The sequence below is a fragment of the Pelodiscus sinensis genome, chromosome 22 (genome assembly GCF_052426305.1).
Source record: "Pelodiscus sinensis isolate ZL-2025 chromosome 22, ASM5242630v1, whole genome shotgun sequence".
Lineage (NCBI taxonomy): Eukaryota > Metazoa > Chordata > Testudines > Trionychidae > Pelodiscus > Pelodiscus sinensis.
This window is the reverse complement of record NC_143073.1, coordinates 9,294,822-9,318,715: the sequence shown is the minus strand read 5'-3', so window position 1 is coordinate 9,318,715 and position 23,894 is coordinate 9,294,822. Positions and strand designations below refer to the sequence as shown.

General features: G+C 44.1%; 1 protein-coding gene across 4 annotated transcripts in view; it reads left to right on the top strand.

Annotated features, from left to right (window-relative positions):
• Window positions 1-23,894, top strand: part of SMG5 (SMG5 nonsense mediated mRNA decay factor) — a 56,098-nt gene that overhangs the window by 26,229 nt on the left and 5,975 nt on the right. For 2 of the 4 annotated variants that reach the window (XM_075907432.2, XM_075907429.2), the window contains exons 10-22: window positions 716-924; window positions 2,179-2,316; window positions 5,629-6,339; window positions 10,754-10,804; window positions 12,961-13,130; window positions 15,090-15,165; window positions 15,596-15,771; window positions 16,931-17,089; window positions 18,080-18,139; window positions 19,554-19,713; window positions 21,052-21,142; window positions 22,184-22,258; window positions 23,673-23,811. In XM_075907432.2, coding sequence (XP_075763547.2) covers window positions 716-924; window positions 2,179-2,316; window positions 5,629-6,339; window positions 10,754-10,804; window positions 12,961-13,130; window positions 15,090-15,165; window positions 15,596-15,771; window positions 16,931-17,089; window positions 18,080-18,139; window positions 19,554-19,713; window positions 21,052-21,142; window positions 22,184-22,258; window positions 23,673-23,811 — 2,215 coding nt within the window. The remainder of the gene's footprint in view (window positions 1-715; window positions 925-2,178; window positions 2,317-5,628; window positions 6,340-10,753; window positions 10,805-12,960; window positions 13,131-15,089; window positions 15,166-15,595; window positions 15,772-16,930; window positions 17,090-18,079; window positions 18,140-19,553; window positions 19,714-21,051; window positions 21,143-22,183; window positions 22,259-23,672; window positions 23,812-23,894) is intronic. The other 2 variants (XM_089772772.1, XM_075907433.2) reach the window with 2 other exon arrangements.

The following is a 23,894-nucleotide window of genomic DNA, read 5'->3' as shown; positions in this document are numbered from 1 at the left end:
CTACACACACTAGAAATGGCTGATTCTGAAATGTTTACCCATCTTAACAACAAATTGTACTGTGTATGTTGATGTGGAGTGCCATGTAGTGTCTTCAGACCTGGGGTATATACCTGTGTGAAGGAAGTCACCTAGTGATTATTTATCCATCTCATGGGGAATTTTTGTGGCTTATTCCAAGAGCTATAGGAGTGTAAAGAATCATTTCGGCTGCAGGTTGATCTCAATACTTGGAGAAACCTGCTGATTTTCCATAGATGATTAGGTCACTATATTAAATCAATGAAGAATTAGCTAGCTTCCTGCTTAATATCCTGACCATTACTACATGGGATGAAAGCTCACTTGTGGCTGGTTTCTCACTGCCCAGCTATGGAGGCGCTACCATCAGCCCATGAGTGAGTAATTGATCCATCCTGGCAGAGTAGGAGACACTCCGATAGCTGTGTAGTATATTACTTTAGTATACAATCTGTAGAGCAGGAAAGATTGCTCAGATAATCTAGTCTTTCCCCATCATCCACTGCATGATTTTTTTCTTCAGTGTATTCTCCACTACCTTGTTCAGTCTTGTTTTAAAAGACTTAAGTGATGACTGAGTTTCTACCGGTTTTAGTTCAGTATCCATATGAACATTCCAGTTGCTAAGTGCTTGAGACTTAACTTGCTACAGGGCATTTGAAGAGTAAATCTCTTTGTTTTCCCCCATGTTAAGCTCTGTGGACTCTGAGCTAACATCTCTTTGCCAGTTGGTGCTGGAGGATTTCAACCTTTGCTTGTTCTACCTGCCTTCTCCTCCTAACCTGAGCTCAGCTAGTGAAGATGAAGAGGAATACGAGAGTGGCTACTCCTTCCTTCCTGACCTCCTCATCTTCCGCATGGTGATCATCTGCCTAATGAGTGTTCACAGCCTCAAAAGGGCAGGTAAGTCAGTGCTTTAACCAAACACACTGGTAGTGCTGCAGCTCATTAAATTGAGAGGTGAGAGGACAGTCTTGAATAACGTAAATGGTGGAGGAGATGATTCTGATCATGATCATGACTGTTCTGATCATGCTTTGCCATAGAATAAGTCAGTAATCCCCAAACTCTGCAGGACAAGGCTCCAGGAGGAGCCATCTAGCCCCACTCTGCCATGAGCTCCACTCCATCCCAGTCCCAGTTCTGTTCCAGCCCTCAAAGATGGCCCGTGACTGCTGGCTCCCAGCCGTGGGAGAGCATGGACAGATTTCATTATGGATAAAGGGGGCCACCATAGAAAAATAAAGGGACCCACTGTACATAGGTTAATTTTAGAGTTAGGGTACGTCTAGACTACAGGCTTTTGTCGACAGAGGCTTTGTCGACAGATACTGTTGACAAAGCTTCTGTCGACAAAGAGCATCTAGACTACATCCAGTTCTGTCAACGAAGCAAGCCACTTTGTCGACATGACAGTGTAGATGCAAAGGACAGTGTAGCTGCAATAACGCCTTCTGTTTACAGAACTCTGTTGACAAAAGGCGTTATTCCTCGTAGAATGAGGTTTACCGCCGTTGACAAAACCGCCGAGTTCTGTCGACATGTCGACAGAACTCGGCAGTAGTGTAGACACAGGTATAGTTTTGTCGACAAAAGTCCACTGTTGTCTAGACACACCCTCAGTGATGGAAAAGACTTCTGATATTGGATCTAAACCTGTCTTCCAGGTCAGGTCAGGATTGCTCCCTGCAGTGTATTCTCTAATGTCCATTTCAACGTGAAATGTTTTAATGATGCTTCCACCACTTCCTTTGGGAAAATTTAGATGAAGGATAACAGTCTGGTAGTGGAAGCATGTCAGCACCAAGAAGGAAGAGGAATTGTTTATGGTGTGTAACTACTCTCCCTTCTAAGTGTTTACGGCCTTCACATACCAGCTGGTTCTCCTGCTTGCCACCACTGGAGGAAGATCTGCACATATAACCTATTATTTCTTCTTAAAGTCAGAAGTGAAATAGTAGGATACCACCTCGGTCTGACTTATGAATTGCAGTTTTTTCAGGAATTGGTAACCCCTGGATATTTATACCGTTTGTCAGGATGGCTATCCCCCATGCAGTTACACAGTAAATCGTAAATGTATCTGAACTGACATGCATTTTGCTGCAAAGCTTGGGTGGTCTATTCACTTCACCTTACTCTGCGGTCTCGTTGCAGGTTCAAAGCAGTACAGTGCAGCCATTGCTTTCACACTGGCTCTCTTTTCTCATCTGATAAACCACGTCAATATTCGCCTGCAAGCAGAACTGGAAGAAGGGGAGAATCCAGTTCCAGCCTTCCAGAACGATGGCACAGGTAAGAGGAGGAAGATGTTAGCTCAAACACAGCACTCACCTGCTTACCCATATGTGGCCACCATGCCCCTTTCCAGAGTGTGTTCAGCATGAACTGTGTAGTGCAGTGCACAGCTATGGATTTACAGAGCTGAGTTTAAAATACTTTGATCCGTCAGTGCCAGGCTGGAAGTACCAGGTACAAGTAGTATGCTCAGGCTCGAGGGAAAGGAACTTCCTTCTTTTGTTGTGGAGTACCCTGTTCTGGAATGACTACATGTCCATAAGAAGCTGACAGAGATTCTTGCAGCAGTGAAAAATAAGGAAGACCCTTTGAATTCTGAGGTGGCCTATGGGGAAGTGTGTATGTGGGGAGAGAACACTCAGACATTTGCTGAATTATTGAACCGCATTTTCAGTTTCCCAGATGTGACCGAAGTGCACATCCTTCCTGTCTTGTAATGTTTCCATCTGCTTCTCATTCATTTCAGGTTCAGGGTATAGTTCAAAAGAGTCCTGCATGGCTTTTAGAACTCTTCATTGGCTTTGCTTATCTGTGCAATTCTTGCTGCCTTTTTTGATAAGTGTGAGTGGGTTTATATGATGAGGTTGCTTGCTATAGAAGAGGACTGGATTCGACAATCTAGGAGGCCCCTTCCAATCTTTCATCCTCTGTTCATCTAGCACACCTTTACACTCTCTCATTTCATGATCTTACAGTTCATGCAAGAGTCACCTTCTCTCTTGTCTGAAATAAACATTCTGTGTCTCTAGTTTGTTCTCCTGCATGGCCACAGAAAGTAGGGCAAGAAATAATAGGCTTCAGCAAGGGGGATTTAGGTTAGATGATAGGGAAAACTTTCTGAATGCAGGGATAATAAAGCATTGGAATAGGCTTTCCAGAGAATTTATGGCATCCCCATCATTGGAAATTTTAAGGAACAAGTGGGACAAACAACTGTCAGGGACATTCTAGGGTTATTTAGTCCTGCTTTGGTGCATGGGGCTAAATTTGATGACTCTTGAGGTCCCTTTCAGCCCTGCATTTCTATTGTTGTAGGATAAACCAGAGGTCTTTGGTCTGCAATATTGCCTATTGATCAGGCTTTTTATTTTCTTTCAAGTCAATTCAGCTTTGGTGCAAGCTGAATTTGTAAATTCTGCCCTGTCACAATCTTTAGAAAAATGGAAATTAAGATTTTTTTTGACCCAAGTGATGTACTTGGAGATTCACAGGGCTGATTCTTCAGTATATGACCAGGGATAATTAGGATGCTGTAATGACCACTAATTAACGATGAGGATAACTTAACTCATCATCTGTAGTCTCAGAGGGGTACCTATGTTAGTCTGTAACTTTAAAAACAGCAAATAGCCCTCTGGTACCTAAGGGTATGTCTACACTACCCCGCTAGTACGAACTAGCGGGGGGTAATGTAGTCATCCGCACTTGCAAATGAAGCCCGGGATTTGAATTTCTCGGGCTTCATTTGCATGAAGCTGGCCGGCGGCATTTTTAAATGCCGGCTAGGTCGGACCCCGTGCCGCGCGGCTACAGGCTTCTAATCCGAACTAGCTAGTCCGTGCCGCGTGTAACTGCGTGGCACAGGGTCCGACCTAGCTGGCATTTAAAAATGGCGCCGGCCGGCTTCATGCAAATGAAGCCAGGGAAATTCAAATCCCGGGCTTCATTTGCAACTGCGGATGACTACATTACCCCCGCTAGTTCGAACTAGCGGGGTAGTGTAGACATACCCTTACAGACTAACATATATTAGATCATGAGCCTTCATGAGTAAAACCAATCCGATGAAGTGTGTTTTATCCATGAAAGCTCATGGTTGAATATATTAGTCTGCAAGGGGCCGCAGGGCTGCGCATGGTTGAATCATTTCTCGGTTAATTTTGCTAAATATTACTGTGCTGGGGTCTTAATCACTTGCCTGAAACAGTTTCACTAAACACACCAAACATATCCAGAATAATGTACAGACTAACCTGAACAGTAATAGATGTATTTTTAGAATGTAGTTTATGTAGCTCATTCATTTCTGCAGAAGAGGAATTTAACTTCAGCCCGCCTGCTTTCTTTCCTTCCTCCATTGAATGTTTCAACCTGTACTTTAACTACCTCTCTAAGAAAATTCCCACATATCACTGTCCTGCAGTGTTGTTTAATAAACTATTGTGTTTATAAAATTGATGCAGGTCCTCCCCAGTCCTTGTTTTAAACAAAACAAGGTGAGTTAAGTATCTTATGTGCTATCAGTCTAATGAGGAAGGTGGATTAGACCATTCAATCCAAGATTACTGAGAGTAGCAGTTGGGTTTTAATTTCAAACCTTCTGGCATGCATGTGGTTATCTTGCCCCTTTGTCAGCAATCTGAATATAAATGCACGGAACATGATTAACTGAAAAGTAAAATACAGGCTTGTTTTTAAATCAAGATTATTTTAAATGGGTTGCATCTAAGAAAAATTAGTCAGATGACTGAATTCTTGGCAGAAGATGGCATTTTTGATCAGTCAGTGAATGTTTTTCATGCTTCTACTAAAATGTGTGTATTCCTCTCTTGATGAGGACTATTAAGAGGTAAATTTTTCTGTGTAGTTAGTTACCAATGTGAGCTTTCATTGGAGGGTTGGGCTGGGGAGAAAGTTTTATATTTAAATGAATTTTGTACTGGGATGGCAATCGAAGCCATGTAAATGACCGATCAGGTACAGCTTGGACAATTTGAATTTAAACTTCTTTAGACCTAAGCCTGTGTACCCTAGCGTTGGCCTTGACAGACTCAATGTTAAAGGCCCATTCTGATCTTATTCTTTCTGCTGAGTTTATTTACACAAGGGTGTTGATTGTGGGTTGTATAATATGGGTTCCCTAACTCGATCTTTCCATTAATTTCACACTAGCTGCCTGTCTACCAACCATCAAATAGAAATGGCTTTTATTTGGTAGGTGGGACTTGGACAGGATTTAAACTAGTGTCATAAGCTGTTCTACCCTGTTTTTGCTATAATAAACTTTTGCTAGCGAATGGAACTGGGGTTGCAGTTAGGAGGTAAAGGAATTGTCTGTATTTGAGCTTGTATGTTTCTGTGTAACTGAGGGTTGGTCAGGGTGTGGGGGTCACTTCGCCTCACTTGCTGGTGCTTATGTTGACCCATTTGTAAAGTGGGATGATTTCTCAAGGCTGCCATGAAACATCCTCTGGTAAAAGGTGCTGTATGAGTGAGACATGGGATGCAACCTCGGGCTTGGGGCTGGCCATCTGCTTGGGTTGGATGTCAAACAGTTCTAAGTGGATTTGGTTTGGGTGTCTCTTGCAGATGACCAAGAGACTCGGGAACCCGTGAACTCCATTGACAAGGAAGCAGATGCTGACTTAGCCAACCACCGGCCCACCGATGAGCAGAGGAAGAAAGACAGCCAGAAGGGCAAAAAATACTCTCGTCTCTCCTGCTTGCGCCGCCGGCGCCATCCCCAGAAAGTGGATGAGAGTGACCTAAGTGAGGGCTTCGACTCTGACTCCAGCCAGGACTTCACTAAGGGCAGTGACGGCTCGGAGAGCGGCTCGGAGAAGAGCGATGAGGAGGTGGAGACGGCCTTTGATGTGGAGACAGACTCGGACATGAACAGCCAGGAATCCCGTTCAGACTTGGAGGATATGGAAGACGAGCCAGGGGAAGAGGGAGGTGGCCGAACCAAAAGCATGAAAAACGGGGCCAAAGAGGCCTTAAAAAATGGCATGGAGGGGAGCGGGTTGGTGGACTCTAAAAACCTAAGTGTCTCCAAGACTGAGAATTCAGACGCTGCAGTTAATGGGCCAGGGTCCATGGGCACTAATGAAGCTAGCATAGCCAGTAACCTCCAGGCCATGTCCACACAGCTGTTCCAGACCAAACGCTGCTTTCGCTTGGCTCCCACCTTCAGCAATGTCCTTTTGAAACCAACTCATGAACCAGCTCCCATGAAGGAGGTAGTGGACAGCAAGCCTTGTGTCAATGGGGATGTGGAGAAACCTGGCTTCCCCGAACAAGGTAAGGATTATACTTGGTTAAACATGGTATCTTTACTGGCATGTGAGATTACACATATGCAGGTAAAAAATGATTGAGCAATAGCAGTCTTCTCAAGTGAAATCCATCACTTTTTATTGCGTACTACCATGCCACTCGGGAGCCCTGGTTGTCAATTGTGACCTCGTTGTGCTAGGTGCTACAGACTAAGACAATCCCTTCTCCAAGAGGCTTACAATCTAAGGCCAGGTCTACACTAGACCTGGTAGGTCAGCTTAAGGTACTCAACTCCAGCTATGTAAAATGTAGGTGGAGTCGGTTTACCCTAAGCCACGCTTGGTGCCATCTTCACAGTGGGAGGCAGTATGCCACCCTCAGCATTCAATATAGTGGGTAACCAGATCTACTAAGTCGAATGCCAGAAGATGGCTCTCCAGTGAGGCAAGTAGAAATGTGGCCTTAAGATAAGTAGAGACAACAGAAGGCTAGAAGGAGAGAACACAGAGACGTTGCTGGTCAGCATGACACACTGAAGTGTCGCTTGAGCCCTGTTTTAAGCAGAGTGGGGTTTAAGTGGTGGAAAGGTTAGCTGTTTGCCAACCCTTAATGTGTGGAAGGCCAGTTCCATATTTTACTATGAGAGGGCAGTGCATCGGGCCAGTGTTGCATAGTATTTCTGTGTGACACAGTAAAAGATGATTAACCTGTTAATATAGAACAATTTAGTGAGAACTTTACCGAACTAATTTGATATTATTTGTAAACATCTATGCAATAGGCACAATAATATTTCCAGCTGGATGTTTAGAGGCTTTATCTATTAATATAGAGGGACATTATAAGCCAATGAGTCTTCTGAAATGTGGGGCTCCATTCTCTGTGGGATGCAAAGGACTGCCTGAGGAGTATCAGTGGAACTCAGTTAACAGAGCTGACATTTAAACACCTTGCTGCTCTTCAAAACATGTGAGAAAGGAGAGGAAAGGTCATTATGAAGATCTGTACCAGCATTTCCCTGGTGCAGAGTATTAAATTGCAGGGTGGAGAATTATATACAAATTAAGGCTATATCTAGGCTGCAGAGCTTATGTGGTATAGTCCCTCTGTGTAGACGCAGCATAAACTGGTAGGAATAACTTTTCCACTTCCCTACACGATGTTAGCTAAGCCAGCAGAAGCACTCTTTTGTCGGTAAAGTTGGTGCTACATAGGAGTTTTTCTGGCACAGCTATGTTGGCTAGGGACTGGTTTTTTTCACACTGCTAGATGACCTAAGTATGCTGGCATAACTTTGTAGCATGGGCCAGGTTTAGCAAAAGAGTTGTGGTCCATTCCCTTTTCTTAGAAGGGGGCTCAACTTTCAAAATTTTGGAAATGTTATAACCTGTTCAAAAAAGAACAATTCTGCTTCACTAAGTCTCTGTCCTTTCTTACTTTTGTGGTACTGTGAGAAACAGACTAAGTCACATTCTTTTACCATGCACTGTGTAGTCATTTTCACCAGTGCAAAATATGTACAGTATCCTACCATTGTGATTTACAGGTGTTTTGTACTTGATTTGCGCTAGTGTAAATGACTGCACAAGGTGCAGGGTAATGGGGAAACTTCCATTAATGTTTAAATGCAGATATCAAGTCATCAGTATGTCTGTAAAATTAGTCTTGGGTTCTGTATTTCTTGTCAATGCTTCCTGATTAAATTCATTCCACTCTTAAAGCTAAAGGTCTGTTCAGTTGCTAGTGCTGCAGAGTTTAGCTGAATTTAAATTTTTGGCTGTTTTACTGCTTATTAAATCATAAAAATTCTGTGATGGGAATTTGATGAGGAATGAGGCAGATAGAACCCAGGTGACTCTCTTCTAGCTACACTGGCTGGGTGAGCTCTGCAGAGTTCACAGAAGTGACAACTTGTTTGTAACAGTAAAAGTCAGCAGATTTGACTGTGTGACATGCAAGGAGCAGAGATGTGGAGTTGGTTGGGGCAATTTCTATGCTCTCCATACAGCCATAGCATCACATCACTCTTTAGGTTTGTAGAGCCAGATTTTAACTTCAGATGCACTGCAGATTTCATAAAGCTATTCAGCCACATGTATTAGTCAACAAAGTAACTTGGGAAAGAACAGCTGTAAAAAGAGATAATACAAGTAGATTTTCTGTATTTCGGATGAACTACTTGGGCCAATCTGGTCTAGTTTGTTAATCACTCCTTCCAGCTTCCCTCATAGTACGGAGGAAGGAAGCATTTTGCATCCTACTCAAATCCCAGTGTCTATAGGCATGCAACTCTGACGAGGACTCAGGCTTTGCTGAGGCTAGACTATAAAGGTATAATGTTAGATTTTGGTAGCTAGCTTGCGCTAACGAGGTAATCATAAACTCTAGTCAAGACAAAGCAAGTTGTATTTTAGCATGCCAAATCTGGAGATTTGGAAGGCAATAGATCAAGTGAGCTAACATGGTCTAATGCCATAGCATTAAATCCAGGTCTAGACAAATCCTCAGATTGGCATTAATCCACCTCAGAAGGAGCTGCCTTTAGATCCTGATTGAAAAAGGACTGGGGGAGGGGTGTCCCTGAAGTGGGGCTAGAGTTTCAGGTCCTTATCAGAAATTTCTTCTGGCCAGTAAAAAGCCCACAAGCGAAAGTCTTTTGTTATAAAGTGATTTAAGATTCATGAAAGAGACTTTGGTTGAATGGAATATATAATCTGTAACCTGTTGTAAAGCGCTATTATTATCTATCCCTAGTTTTATTCACAATCACTGCAAAGAATGATGATGGATGGGTTTGATGTAACGTTCTTGTTAAAAATTTAAAAATCCCATACATCAGCAAATTCCAAACATCTGGTTCTAGCAACCCTTTCCCCTCACTCCAGGTGTTTCTTTAATGTTTTGTATTGCATTCTAAAAGTTCTTATCAGAGATCCCAAAGTACTTCACAGGCATTACATACAGAGATATGGCAACTGCAGCTGGTGTGAAACAAGATAACCATTTAACATCACTCCACAATACTTCATCAGCTTGAAAGGAAGTGAAGTGTAGTGCATCTAGGAAAAGAGACAAATAATTGGAACATAGAAATGGCCATACTGGGTCAGACCAAAGGTCCATCTTTCCCAGTATCCTGTCTGCTGACAGTGGCCAATACCAGATGCCCCAGAGGAAGGGAACACAACAGGTAATCATGTTGTGATCCCTCTCCTGACTTCCATTTCCAAACAAATAGGGACACCATTCTGACCCATCCTGGCTAATAGCCATTAATGGACCTAACCTCCATGAATCTATCTAACTCTTTTTTTGAAACCTGTTATAAGTCCCAGCCTTCATCACATCCTGTGGCAAGGAGTTTCACAAGTTGACTGTGTGCTGAGTGAAGAAAAACTTCCTTCTGTTTGTTTTAAACCTGCTGCCTATTAATTTCATTTGGTGACCCCTAGTTCTTATATTGTGGGAATAAGTAAATAACTTTTCCTTATTCATTTACTGGCCATGATTTTATAGACCTCTATCATATCCCTCCTTAGTCTCCTCTTCTCCAAACTGAAAAGTCCCAGTCTTTTTAATATCTCTTCATATGGGGCCCATTCCAAACTCCTGATCATATTTGTTGCCCTTTTCTGAACCTTTTCCAATGTCACTATATCTTTTTTGAGATGAGGAGACCACATTTGTATGCAGTATTCAAGATGTGTGCGTACCTTATTCTCTATCCCGTTTTTCATGATTCCTAACATTCTATTTGCTTTTTGGACTGCAGCTACACACTGAGTGGATGTTTTCAGAGAGCTAGCCACAGTAACTCCAAGATCCCTCTCTTGAGTAGTTGTAGCTAAATTAGTCCCCATCATAGTGTATGTATAATTGGGATTATTTTTTCCAATGTGCATTACTTTACATTTATCAGCATTAAATTTCATTTGCCATTTTGTTGCCCAGTCACTGAGTTCGGTGAGACCTTCTTGAAGTTCTTCACAGTCTGCTTTGGTCTTAACTATCTTGAGCAGTTTGGTATCATCCGCAAATTTTGCCACTTTGCTGTTTACAATTATTCTGTTGAAGTTTTGCTTTTGCTGTGCAGTGGGAACCCACAGGTGATATTGCTGTGGGAGTGTGTGTTTTGAATTCATGACATTTTGTACATTTAAATTCTCGTCGACAAGGTTGAATAAACCTGTGTGGCATCTTCCTTTGAATTTCTCTGGCTCAATTGAGCACATATATAAAGTCACACCTCTCCTGACTGATTGTGCCTTTCAAACAATGCTGAAGAATGCCAAATGGCTTCTGACAATGTCAGCATTGGCTGCCTGAGAAATTGGTCACTAGCTGTGGGTACTGATGGGTGGAGGAAAGACTATTGCTGTATTAATGAGGAACCTTGTTTGTCTAATGCAGTGGTTCTCAAATTTTTTTCCCCCTACAGACCACATGAAAATTGCGGATCTCAGCAGACCACGTAATGATCTTTCGAAATGTTTGTACCCTTAGCTAACTGTTGCACTATGTTAAAAAAAACCTTCATTAACTATATTTGTTTGACATATAAGCACACAACTCATTTTAATATCAGTAGGGGTTGCTCCACTGTCCCAGAGCTGGGGCTGGGAAGGAGGGCTGTCTCTCGCAGGCAGCTGCAGAACTAGAGCTGAGGAAAATCGCCTTCTGTCTCTGGCTGCTGCGGCCCTGCACCTCCCAAATTCTCCCCACTCCTTTTTCTCACCTTGTACCCCTTCCCACCTACCCCTATTCCCGCCACCTCTCCATATATGTGCATCTTCTCCACTGATTAGGTGCCTGGAGCCAAGCCTGTGAACCGTTAATTAGTAGGGCTGCCCTCCGTTGTCTCATGTGCGGCTGCCCAGGCATGCATCTTACAGGGAGCTCTCCTTGGACCACCTGAATAGGGCTTGCAGACCACAGTTTGAGAGCCTCTGGTCTAGTGGTTAGAGTGAGGGATTGGAAGTTGAGACACATGGGTTCTGTTCTTTCTTTAATCAGCTGATTTGCTTTACGATCTGGGGCCACTAATTAAACATGGACCTGTATCTGCTTCTTTGAGTAAGAGCCTCTGTTTAACTTTGAGATGCTCACATATAAGGAGTTGCAGAATGTGATGGATTTTTACTGATGAGCCTCAAGCATTTAAATAGCCTTGGCCCATCCATCCCTTGCTGCATCTAAAGTACCAGGTGCAGCTAGTGCTGCTCCAAAGAGCTGATTCTGGATCTCTTAAACTTAAACTGCATGTTAAAGGTATCGGGGGTGACTTGCTTCCTGCTTTACTTGGTTTCGGTGGTGCAGCTGCAGAGAATTTTCATTCTGATTAGCAGTCATGCAGCTATATCAGCACTTTTCTGCCAACCAAAGGAGGACATGTAACATTTCATAAGTCTTGATAATGGATAGGGAAATAAAGAATGTAAGGTCTTATTGTAGAGGAGGAGATGTATTTCATATGCTAGGTCAAATCATAACTGAATGAAATTTGCAGCTGAGGGAGCTCTTTAGCAAGACCAGTGTGGCTTTGGGTTTATTGAACTCTCATTGGTTCTCTGCTTAAGTTTTTATTTCCTTTCTTTACCTCTATTGGACAAGTTTTAACAAGATGTTTATTTCTGTTGACAGTACAACTGTCTTTCTGTGGGATACAAAAACTCCTCCGACCCCAACATGCAGATCATTCCTGGCTTTTGCCATGTATCCTTAAGTGTGGTGGGTTTGTCTCGAAAATTGCCTCCGTTTATAAATTTGCTGTTAAAGCAAGCCAGTCATTCCACGGCTTTCTTTAAACCAGGACCAGTATTCATGCAGCATAAATGGAGCTTATAAAGCAGGAAGTGTTAAATAATTGTACTGAAAATAGCTCCAGATAAGGATGGAGATGCTCACTTAAGTATTCAAATGAATGAGTATCAGTTCCAAAACAGGTGGACTTTCATTGAGAGAGAATTGAATCCGATTTAGAGATGTGGCTGGTTAACCGGGATGCATCACCCTAGCGGGTCTTGAACATGTTGCCTTCTAGGGATGTAAGCGACTAATTGCTTACCGCCTTGCTGCCTCTGTCACAAAGAGGCAGCAAGGAGGAGGGAGTGCAGGAGGGAGCCAGCTTAAGCTAGTTCCCCCCAGCTTCAGCTCCATGAGAGGGGGTAGGGGCACAGCAGTGGCATTCCAACTTTGAAATGTACAAGAGTCCCTGCTGGGGCTCTTGTACATTCAAAGAGGGAGCAGGGCAAGGAGCCTGGGACCCGTGGGGAACTCCCCGCTGACCCCGGGCTCCACGCTGAGTTTCAATCTTTGAAATGCACAAGAGCCCCTGCTGGGGCTCTTGAACATTTCAAAGGCAGAACACGCTAGTCCTTATCGACTAATCAACTAGTCGATGGAAATCCAATCGATTATTTGATTAGTTAATCAAAATTTAACATTCCTGCTGCCTTCCAAGAGATGATAATGCCAATCAGCAAACTGCTGTTGTGGGGGTGTGCAGAGGAAGTGGGGAGTTTTGAAGCATCTTGTCCTTCCCACTCCAATAGTGACTCCGATAGTTTTTTTTTTTTTTTTTTTACCAGAAGGCAGCCACTTGATATTTAGCACATGGAATCCTTGCTCTTTTCTGTCTTGTTTCAGATGACTTGTCTGACTCTGAAGAGAGCATCTCCAGTAATAAATCCTGTAAGAATGAGAGATCCCTGCAAGAGAAACTAGAGATCATAACCAATGAGGGCCTGCTTCCGACGGTCAAGGTGTTCCTGGACTGGTTGAGAACCAACACTGACCTCATCATCATGTGTGCCCAGGTGTGGGGGTTTTGTTTTAATGTACCCTGTAAATGTCAGCATTTCCGAAATGCTGCTTGGGGTGGTTATATTGTGACAAGCCTCTCTAGTTTCAGGTGGATACTTTGTTTCACTTGCTGGCATAAATTATTGTTCTGATTAGGGATGTAATAGTATAGTCGATTAACCGATAAGCAAAAGCTTATAGGTTAATGCTATAGGCTACACGCATTTCTCTCCCCCCACCCAAACCAGTAAATTTTTTAATAGGGTTGGTCAGCACCCAGCTCAGTTCTGGCTCACGCAGGGTCCCGGTCCTACCCCTGCTGTGATTCTGCATTTAAAGTGTATTAGGAGCCAGGCGGGGTAGCCCAGCTCAGTTCTGGTTTGCGCTGGGTCCGGGAGCTCAGACCCCACCCCCAAACAGGGGCTGCTGCCACCTTGTTCTGCCTCCTCTTTATCAGATGCAGCAGCACAGGGTGACAAACTGCTGTTTCACAAGAGGAGCTGGTTTTTAAACTGGCTCCCCTAGCGGACTAGCCCCCGCCTGGCACCCCACGCTGCTACTGACCCCGTCCCCAGGGACCATAGAATACACCAATTCCTCATTTAACATGTGCCCGCTTAACACGTTTTTGCGATAGCACAATTTTTTTTGAAACGTTTTTTGAATTACATGATCGTCCCCGGAATAACACGATTTCCCCAGCCAGCCCATTGCTGGCGGCTGCATGGGGCTTCCCCCACCTCCCTGCAACGCGGCAGAGGGTTTGCCGCTTGCCGCGCCATTCCCCGCTGACTCCTCCTCGTCGGACGCCTTGCTCCCTCTCCTCTGCCCTCGCTTGCAGGCCGGCAGCTGGGTTTCCCCAGCCAGCCCATCGCCAGCGGCTGCGTGGGGCTTCCCCTGCCTCCCTGCAAAGCGACGGAGGGTTCACTGCTTGCCATGCCGTTCCCCGGTGATCCCCCTTCACTGGACACAGTGCGGGTCCTGGCAGATCCATCACAGGGGCATACTCCCAACCCAATCCCCCTCCCCTTCCTTTCCCCAGAGCCAAACACCTCCCCTCCCAGCTGTAACCCAATCCCCTTTCTCCCCCAACCTTATGTCCCAGTTCCAACAGACATCAGTGCTTGAAACACAACTCCCACCTTTTCCATTATTTTCAATGGGAAAATTGACCCCGCATAACACGTTTTCACTTAACACGATCATTTTCTGAAACATTTCTGTAGTGTTAAATGAGGAATTACTGTAGTCAACTAACAGATAAGAATTCATCAGGTTACTCAACTAATCAATTAATCGATATTTAACATCCCTAGTTGTGATGTTAACATGTCTTATTAAACAGATCCCAAGTTGCACCTCAGATGTAACAGCCTCTCAGTGATGGGAGTAATGAGCCCTGAGCATGGTTTGTAAATCAGTGTATTAAGTTTGCAAAACTCTTTGGGATTTCTTGCGATGAAATGTATTCACAAACAAATTGGTTTCCACCCATTGTTATAACTACTGTATTGGAAGCTTGTGCTGTACAAATAAGTTTTGGTGATGAGGGAACAGGAAATTATTAAATAGACCTGGCCTAAAACAAACCCACATCTAGATAAGGAGCATCTGCCATTGCTGTAGAGTCTAGTTTCTGCTTCAGCAACTCACCAAAAAAATGAGAGGATGGATATAGAGGCAAATGCTAGTTAGGACAGGAGATTGGGTGTCCATAGCCCAGGGATTCTCTTCTCGACTTGGCTAGTGTCTTGTGTCTTTGAACAAGTCATCCTCGCCTCTCTGCTTTGGTTTCCCCCTCTAAGCTCTGTCACACAGGATGTTGAGTCTTAATTATTTGCACAGTGCTTTGAAGTGTCCAAAAGGTGCAATAAAAGTGCATCGCATTCTTCTAATTATTTACGCCTCTCTTGAGTTGAAGATTTGTGTGATGATATCTTTTACAACCTTTTTTTGTTTTTTGTTTTTCTCAGAGCTCCCAGAGTCTATGGAACAGACTGTCTGTGCTTCTGAACCTTCTGCCTTCTGCTGGAGAACTGCAGGAACCAGGTATTGCCGGAGCCCATTCCTTATCATCCTCTCCCAGCCCTGCAAATTAACAATAAGGTTCTCTGCTCAGTGGGGCTTATAGGCATTATCCTGCAGGGTGACAGCCACTAACACCACTCGGTTTACAGGGATGGTGGTATGCAAGTAAGGCCTGTAAGTTAGCCTCTGTTGTGTTTAATCATGACTCAAGTTAGTTCCATCTCATGGCTTGGTTAGCTAGTGTGTGTGGAGTCAAATGGTCCTGAAGCAGTGTACTTGTCTATAACACACACTGACTGACTAAAACCGATAGAATGCTGTGGACATTCTCATGTGACCACATGCTTGAGCTCTGGAGAACATAAAGCACAGCGTAAGACTTCTGATTGTCGCTGTCCTAGCATCAGCGATGATCCGTCACATCTTACTGTCTTCCTCTCCAACAATCTAGGGCTGGCTCTTGGTAACGAAATCAAGGACTTAATGATTGGCTGTGAGCTCCCAGACCTGAGCACCAACTTGCTGCTTCCAGAAGACGTGGCTCTCCGTAACTTGCCCCCTCTGAAAAATGCACACAAGAGGTTTAACTTTGAACAGGACAGACCCATGCTCTCAGCCGTGGAGGAGGTGAGGATAGGCGCACCCTACATTCTTGGTACTGGCTAAATTTGCCTTGATAGAAATTTTCCAATACCTTGGGAAACACAGGATGAATGGGAGAGAGTGTGCCCCAAACTGAAATACATTTGTGAACCTCAGGATGATTCATGTTGCTTTTAGCTCTACCCTGAGGCAAAGTTTGGAAACTTCCCTTCCTCCTCAAAGAAACACAGCTGTGACCTGTTGGCTTCTGTGCTATGCTTAACCCCTTGCCCTCTTTGTGTGGATAAATTAATGTTATCGATGCCCCATCTGAGATGAATCTTGCAAAATCTGCAGGCTGCTTCCTAGAGCCCTTTGTCAGTGAGACAACTGGCAGTTGCACAAGAATTGGCTTTGTGCCATACTCCTGCACAGAAGGGTTTTAACTGTCAGCCCAGCTGCAGAGTTAAAAAGGCAAAGGTTATTGTTACTTCATAGGGGAGGATGAGACATTTAGGGAGAGAAACAGGAAAGTAGTGATCCAGCTAATTTTTGTGGCAATCTCTGACCTGTCTAGTGACTTGGACTACATTAACATTTGTCCAAATTGCTAACTAATTTTTAAGGAAAGGTTATGGCCTTTGATCTGGAATCCTGGGGAGGAATTCCTACATATCTTGGTAATGGCTCGTAATTGACACCCTTCTTGATTTTGGTTCTCTCTGGGGAAACTCTGAAACAAGATTTTTAAAAAAGCCAAGTACTGCCCCTCATTTTACCAAAGCCCACTTAGCTGCCCTGTTGGCATGTCACCTAAAATTAGTCTGTACCCCTCTTCAGTCAGACTGCTCCTCACATTCCAAAACTGGAGCCAACAGAGAGAACTAGTCAGCGCAAGGTGCTCTGAAAAGCCAAGTGTCATTCTTCTCTGCTGTATTCTGTTGGTTGAAAACTCAGGCTGCAAACATTTCAAAGCACTCTGGCTGACTTTTCCTGCACCCCTCACTCGGTTTATTTTCCCCCAAGGATTATTACGTCCTGCATCTTCAGGAACGTTCACAGATTTTTTTTTTGCACTTTGTATATATATTTTTAAGTCATTTCCACCTTTTTCTAAAAGTTTAGATTCCAGCTTCTCAGCTAGCACAGGCTGCCACTCGTGGGGTGTGGTCCATCTCATGTCAAACCGTCTCGTTCCTTGCAGTCCGTGATTCGTATTTGCTGCATCCGCAGCTTTGGCCACTTCATCACCCACTTGCAAGGCAGCATCCTGCAGTTTAATTCGGAGGTTGGGATCTTCATTAGCATCGCTCAGTCTGAGCAGGACAACTTGTTGCATCAGGCCCAAGCCCAGTTCCGCATGGTGAGTTGGAAGTGTATTGGAGGAGCTGATGTTCTGACTTAAGATATGCAGGCATTCCAGGTGCAATTTCAGGCATAGGAACCAACTCTTCTAGTGTCATTCACAACAGAGCCTGAAACCACAGTGTAGTGGTTAGAGCTCTGTGATCCTGATTTCCTTGGTGGTGGTGCTTTCAGCAAAACACTTCGGCTAATGTTGCCGATTGGCTCCTCTGCCTAGCATTTTATTTCTTAACAAGCTTGGTAATGGCTCGTAATTGACACACTTTCAGTGCCCAGTGAGAGGAGAGATTGGCTACATTCCTCTTGTGGAAGCTGCTTACAAGGAGTAAAGTGCACGTAGGGACAAAAGTCTGTTACTGCTGAGTCTTGCTGTTTTGTAAGAGGATAATCTGCCCCCACCGAGTTCTGAATGAAAAGTCAAAAATAATCTCGCATGCAGATGAAAGTGCCACAAGTATTATCACACAGCTTAATGCAGGGAATTGGCTTGAGGGAGCCACCCCACTTCATGGCAAATCATGTCGTCTTTGGGCCTGGGGAAAACCGCATCCCAGGTTTGCAGCCCTGGAGAATCAAAAGTTTGCTGTACAGAATAGACACAGCCCAAGAATTGGCAGAACCCAGCTATTTTCTATGGTGCCCCAACAAAATTTGCATCTGCTCTCTCCTGGAGAGTTTTAGGAATCCATTCTTCAGCTCCTATCTGCTGAGACAGCTAACAAGGTGAGCCAATCATGAGGGTGACTTCTGTGCTATGGAGACCCTCCCGCTCATTTCACACAAGCCACCATCAGATAGTAACAACTGTTGTTGTTGTCTTGAATTGGATTTAAGCTGGAGGTGTAGTTTTCCTCCCTTAACAATTTAGTAAATTGCTCCCTTTGAGCAATTGAGTTCCCCTTTCTCAGTACCTTTCTGGAAGTACATGCTAATCATTAGCCCTCACTTTTCCTGCTAATTTATTTTTAATTCTTATTTTTACTACCAGGCTGCAGAAGAAGCTCGTCGGAACAGGTTAATGAGAGACATGGCTCAGCTCCGACTGCAGGTATGAGATCCCAGCTCTGAACGAAAAAACCAGGGCCTGTTAGCTTAATGTCCAACACAGTAATGAATGTGGGTTTGCACATTTCTGTTTGGTATACTTAGAGAGAGATTATTTTTGGGGTGATAGTTATCCATTTCTCTTCTTAAAAACAAAACTGTTCAGACTCTCTATTTTGGCATAATGTAATAAAAACTGTAAAGCTCTACCTCTTAAAACAATACTGTCTGATTGAGGCATTGTGGTTAGAATGGGGGTACTATTAGTCAGGACTCCTGGGTCCTATTTCCGGCTCTGCTACTGATTTCTCTGTGCCGTTGGCCAAGCTCTCAGATTCCGTCACCTTCCAAGGGTCCTTCTTAAGATATCAGTGAGTTGTAAAAGATATTTAGATGCAAGGCACTCTATAAACACAAAGTATTATCATTATGTACTCCTGACAGTACAGATTTGGGGAACGCCATAAAAATGTACCAGATGAATGCTGTACATGTTGTATATTCTTTCTGTATAGGATAAGTGATTGGGCAACAAAATGGCAAATGAAATTTAATGTGGATAAATGTAAAGTAATGCACATTGGAAAAAAATAACCCCAACTATACGTACAATATGATGGAGGCTAATTTAGCTACAACTAATCAGGAAAGAGATCTTGCAGTCATCGTGGATAGTTCTCTGAAGACGTCCATGCAGTGTGCAGCGGCAGTCAAAAAAGCAAACAGGATGATAGGAATCATTAAAAAAGGGATAGAGAATAAGACTGAGAATATCTTATTGCCCTTATATAAGGTACGCCCACATCTTGAATACTACATACAGATGTGGTCTCCTCATCTCAAAAAAGGTATACTGGCATTAGAAAAGGTTCAGAGAAGGGCAAGTAAACGATTAGGGGTTTGGAACAGGTCCCGTATGAGGAGAGATTAAAGAGACTAGGACTTATCAGTTTGGAAAAGAGACTAAGGGAGGATATGATAGAGGTATATAAAATCATGAGTGGTGTGGAGAAAGTGAATAAGGAAAAGTTATTTACTTGTTCCTATAATATAAGAACTAAGGGCCACCGAACGAAAGTAATGGGCAGCAGGTTTAAAACAAAGGAAGTTCTTCTTCACACAGCGCATAGTCAACCTGTGGAACTTCTTGCCTGAGGCGGTTATGAAGGCTAGGACTATAATAGGGTTTAAAAGAGAACTAGATAAATTCATGAAGGTTAATGTGCAGTCTGATTTGAGGTTGTGGGAGGATTTACCACCAGCCTTGGGAGAGCTTTCACTGCCTGCTGGCCTGGGGAACACATCTTGTGCCACGCGAGTAGGAAGGTGGAGGAGCTCGGCTGCGCACAGCAGGATGACTTCACTCTTTCTATTTCTGCATGAATTCCTAACGTCGTATTGCTGCTCTCCTCTTTCAGTTGGAGGTTTCTCAGCTGGAGGGGAGTCTCCAACAGCCCAAAGCTCAGTCTGCCATGTCTCCTTATCTTGTCCCAGACACCCAAGCTCTCTGCCAGCACCTCAACATCATCCGGCAGTTAGCTACCAGCGGGAGGTTCATCATCATCATCCCTCGCACAGGTACAGCGCGACTCTTGCTTGCGCCTTTGATTGTGTGTGGTTTTGAAGAGGCTTTCAAGGCCACGGTGAGCCCTTTGAGAACAATGGAGAGTCCTCCCTATCTCACAGCTGAGAGCAGGGAGAGGTCACTTGCTGAGCTCTGTTGGAAATCAGACCCAACTCGACAGCCTCCAGGAGGTCAGAGTGAGAGGGAACTGTGGTGTCTGGATTTCTCCTGCAAAACTTGTCCGGTGTTCTTGTATAAAATATACAAGGAGGCTAGTGACTCTTGGAAAGTGTAAGCAAAGCGGGTCCCCGAGTCGCAAAGCTTTGGAGAATGGTTGGCTTTGCTGACACACTCGATTCAGTCGTATGACCGACAAGTTATCTCGGTCTCAGCCCACATTACTATGTCCCTTGCTTGAATTCTGGTGGCTGTGTTAGTGACTTGTGTGAAATGAGGTGATGGTCTTGGTCCATTTTTTTTAGTGGGCAAGTTCCCATTCCCCTAACCCTTGTGAAGGGCTTTGAGGATGAAAATTTATATAAATTCTACATATTTCCCCCCTTCCCCTGATTTGTGCATCACTTTGTAATACCTTGTACACTTAGAGCAATCTTTTTCTTATCTGCCATATACCTCCTCTCCTCCTTCAGACCCTCTCCTTAAACAGTTCTCCTGTTATTGGTTTCTTCCCCTGTGGCAGAACTTCAATCCCATGTTGGTTTTCCTGTAGATTGCAAGCTCATATGGGCAGGGACACGCGCACTCTTGCTAGTTCGTGCATGCTCTCTCCCTGTTTTGCTTAGCTCCATTTATGTTTGCAGCACTTTATAAATGTGTCAGTTTCTCAAACTATTGGCCACAGCCGGCATCCATTGGCATCTTTGTAATCTCACAGAGCTCAAAAACTGAATGTTTCATCAAAACTGATCTTCCTGTTTACTCTTAGAAGGTGACCGCATCAGGTCAGGGTGGAGGAAGGTTGGGGCATTGTAGAGGAGTTTGCCCTGCCCTGTTTTGTGCATAAAGGATCCTACTCGCAGGGCTATGAATTCAGTGCTTATTTCCAGCACTGATTCAATTTGTTTTACTAAAAAAGGCTTCTTGTTGGAGTAGCAGCTACATATAGGTTTGCCTGTGTCCTTATTTGGACATCTGCAGTTCAGTCTGAACTCTAATATAGATCATCAGCTAATAATTAGAGAATGGTCCAGATCAACAGCTGATGAGTTTGTGTTTAGCAGCAGCATAAGTTATAGCCATGTGCCAGAGGCAATTCCACAGCTCCTAGAATTCATGCCTCACATGGGCTTAACCCATAAAACTAACTTTCTCACTTCTGTTTTTTTTACTAGTGATTGATGGTTTAGACTTCCTGAAAAAGGAGAATGCAGGCGCACGCGACAGCATCCGATATTTAGAGGCAGAATTTAAAAAAGGAAACAGGTAATGCCCTTTACCCATTGCTTAAAGTAAACTTTTTTTAATGTAGGAAAAAGTCCTTCAGAGAAATGTTTATACAGAATGGACACAGAACAAAAGCAGAACGGGCACAGTTAAAGGTTCACCAGGGCAATACACAGAAGGCCCGAGCAACAAATAGTACAATAATTTAACGTGATTCATGGCTGGATTCTAAAACCCTCTTTGACAATCTCTGTATACCTGTAGGGACCACTTTACTTCAAAATGAAATGCAGCCACTTCAACATCGCATACCAGCAGTTGCTAATGATTGATACGAAGCTTTTTTTAGATGGGAATTGGAGAATGATTTTTTCCAACAGAATTTCACACTGTGTTAAGCATGTAGAATGTAATCATGTTCCCTTGAGAATGAAGTGACTAAGCTATTAATAGAATCTGCAGACTTTCATTAAAATAAGGTTTTATATCAAAGGTCCAGTATATGTCACCGTCCAATCCCGTCTTTTTAAAAAAATGCACTAGGGATGATGCTGGAAATTGTTCTTCTCCAGTCTACTAGTATCCATTGAATCAAGGCAGTGGATAAAGGAAAACTGCATGTTATAATCTAGTTGATCTTTGGAAAGTCTTTGCCTCTCATCTGATGATTCTTTAGTAGCCTCTTCTTATAAATTTTGACAAAGTACTGTTAGAGATTAGAAATTGGCTGAGCAACAGAAAACAAAGATTAGGAATAATGATCACCTTGTAACATGTCATAAGGTTAACTGGTGTCATGACCCAGAAATATGTGTTAGGACTTTCCATGCCAGTGATCTGGTCATGGGCAAGCAGTATCTGCATGTGAAGAGTCATGATGTTATTTAGGTTAGTTGAGACTAAAGAAAGCTGTGAGAAATTTCTAAGCAAGTTAGGAGACTGGGCAGCACATGGCAGACATCCAGCAATACTGAGCCAATCAGTATAGGGATAACCATATAACTTCCTTTGCCGTAAAATACTGACATTTGCCCTTTTAGTAACCTCCATGTGGACTCAGTAAATCTCCTCTTTCCTCAGGTACATTCGTTGCCAGAAAGATGTTGGGAAAAGCTTTGAGAGGCATAAACTGAAAAGACAGGATTTAGATGCCTGGTAAGGTGACCGCTTAGCACAACTTGTGGAGTTGTTTTATTTTCTCATTACATATGTGGGCTCGGGGATTCAATGCCATCTCTGGGACTAGTTGCATAAATTTGGGTTGCTAGATTTGATCCTCCTCTTCGGATTTTTATCTGATGTGCAAGACAAAGGGGCTGTGAGAGTCAGTATCTTATCCACTGGAGAGTGTTAGCCAGGATGGGTAAGGAATGGTGTCCCCAGCCACTGTTTGTCAGAGGGTGGAGATGGATGGCAGGAGAGAGATCGCTTGATCATTATCTGTTTGGTTCTCTTCCTCTGGGGCACCTGGCATTGGCCACTGTTGGCAGACCAGATACTGGGCTGGATGGACCTTTGGTTTGACCCAGTATGGCTGTTCTTATATTCTTATGTTCCTGGAGGGTTCATAGCAATCTGAAGAATAGGATCAAATCTAGCAACCCATACTCATGCGACACTCGGTACCTAATTCCCTCTAAATTGCAAGGCCACATTGCCTTGCAGCAGCCTAGTAAGTGCTATGCACGCACTCGGGTCTGCGTCGGGGAGAGATTCCTCTCCTCCAGACCCGGCCCAGACCTGCCACAGCAATGGGAAAAGCGCCCTTCCCCTGGCCTCAACCCAGCCTGGGTTGGACCTGCTACAGTCACGGGAGAGGTGTGGCTCCACTGGCCCCAATCCAGCCTGGGTCAGGCATGAAGTAGGAGAGGTTCCCCAACCCCAACCCAGTCCTGGCCTGCACCTGCTGTGGCCAAGGGAGAGGCGCTTTTCCCATGTCCTCAACCCCAGAGTTGTCACTTTGAAGAGAGGCACCCGCCACACCCAGGTGCTGCTGCATGGGGAGAGAGCTGGGGCATGTCCTCTTTCTCCAGGATAGCCTGCACCCCAAACCCTTCATGCTCGGCTGCAGCCCTGAGTCCTTCACCCTGTGGCCCCACCTCAGAGCCTGGAACCCCAGCCTTCTGCCTCTGTCCTGAGCCCCCTCCCACACTCCGAGCCCCTCAGCCCTACTCCCCCCACAAGAACTTTGTTACGTGCATCAGTAAGGAGGTGATGTGTGACCCACCATATTGGTGCACATAACAAAATTCATTTCACACATAGGTGGGAAAATTTAGAGGGAACACTGCTCAGGGATCTTCTGGGATCTATTCCCGTCTGTGACACTTCCCTTATCCCTGCCTCAGTTTTCCCTCCTGCACTTTGCCTTTCGATGTAGATGGTAAGTCAGTTGGGGCCTTTCAGTGCTACTTAAATGCAGATAGTGGGATTGAGAGACTGCACTGTGGTGAGGCTGAAGCATGCCCTAAAGCTGTATATATTTATACTGCTGTGGGTAAGCGAAATCAATCATTGTTTGCACAGACACAATAGTGATTTGATTTTTTTTTTAACATGAATGTGACAGGAACCTCTATAAAATATTGGACAGCTGCAAACAATTGACAGTGTCCCAAGGGAATGGAGAGGATGACACCACGGGAATGGTTACCATTATAACTGGCTTTCAGCCGGAGGATCCAAGCAAATTCTCTGTACCCATGCAGGTGAGTGCTCCAGAATAGGGTAACTGTGTTATAACCCCTGGCACAACCTTTCCTGACCCCAGGTAAGGAAAAATATCTATTTC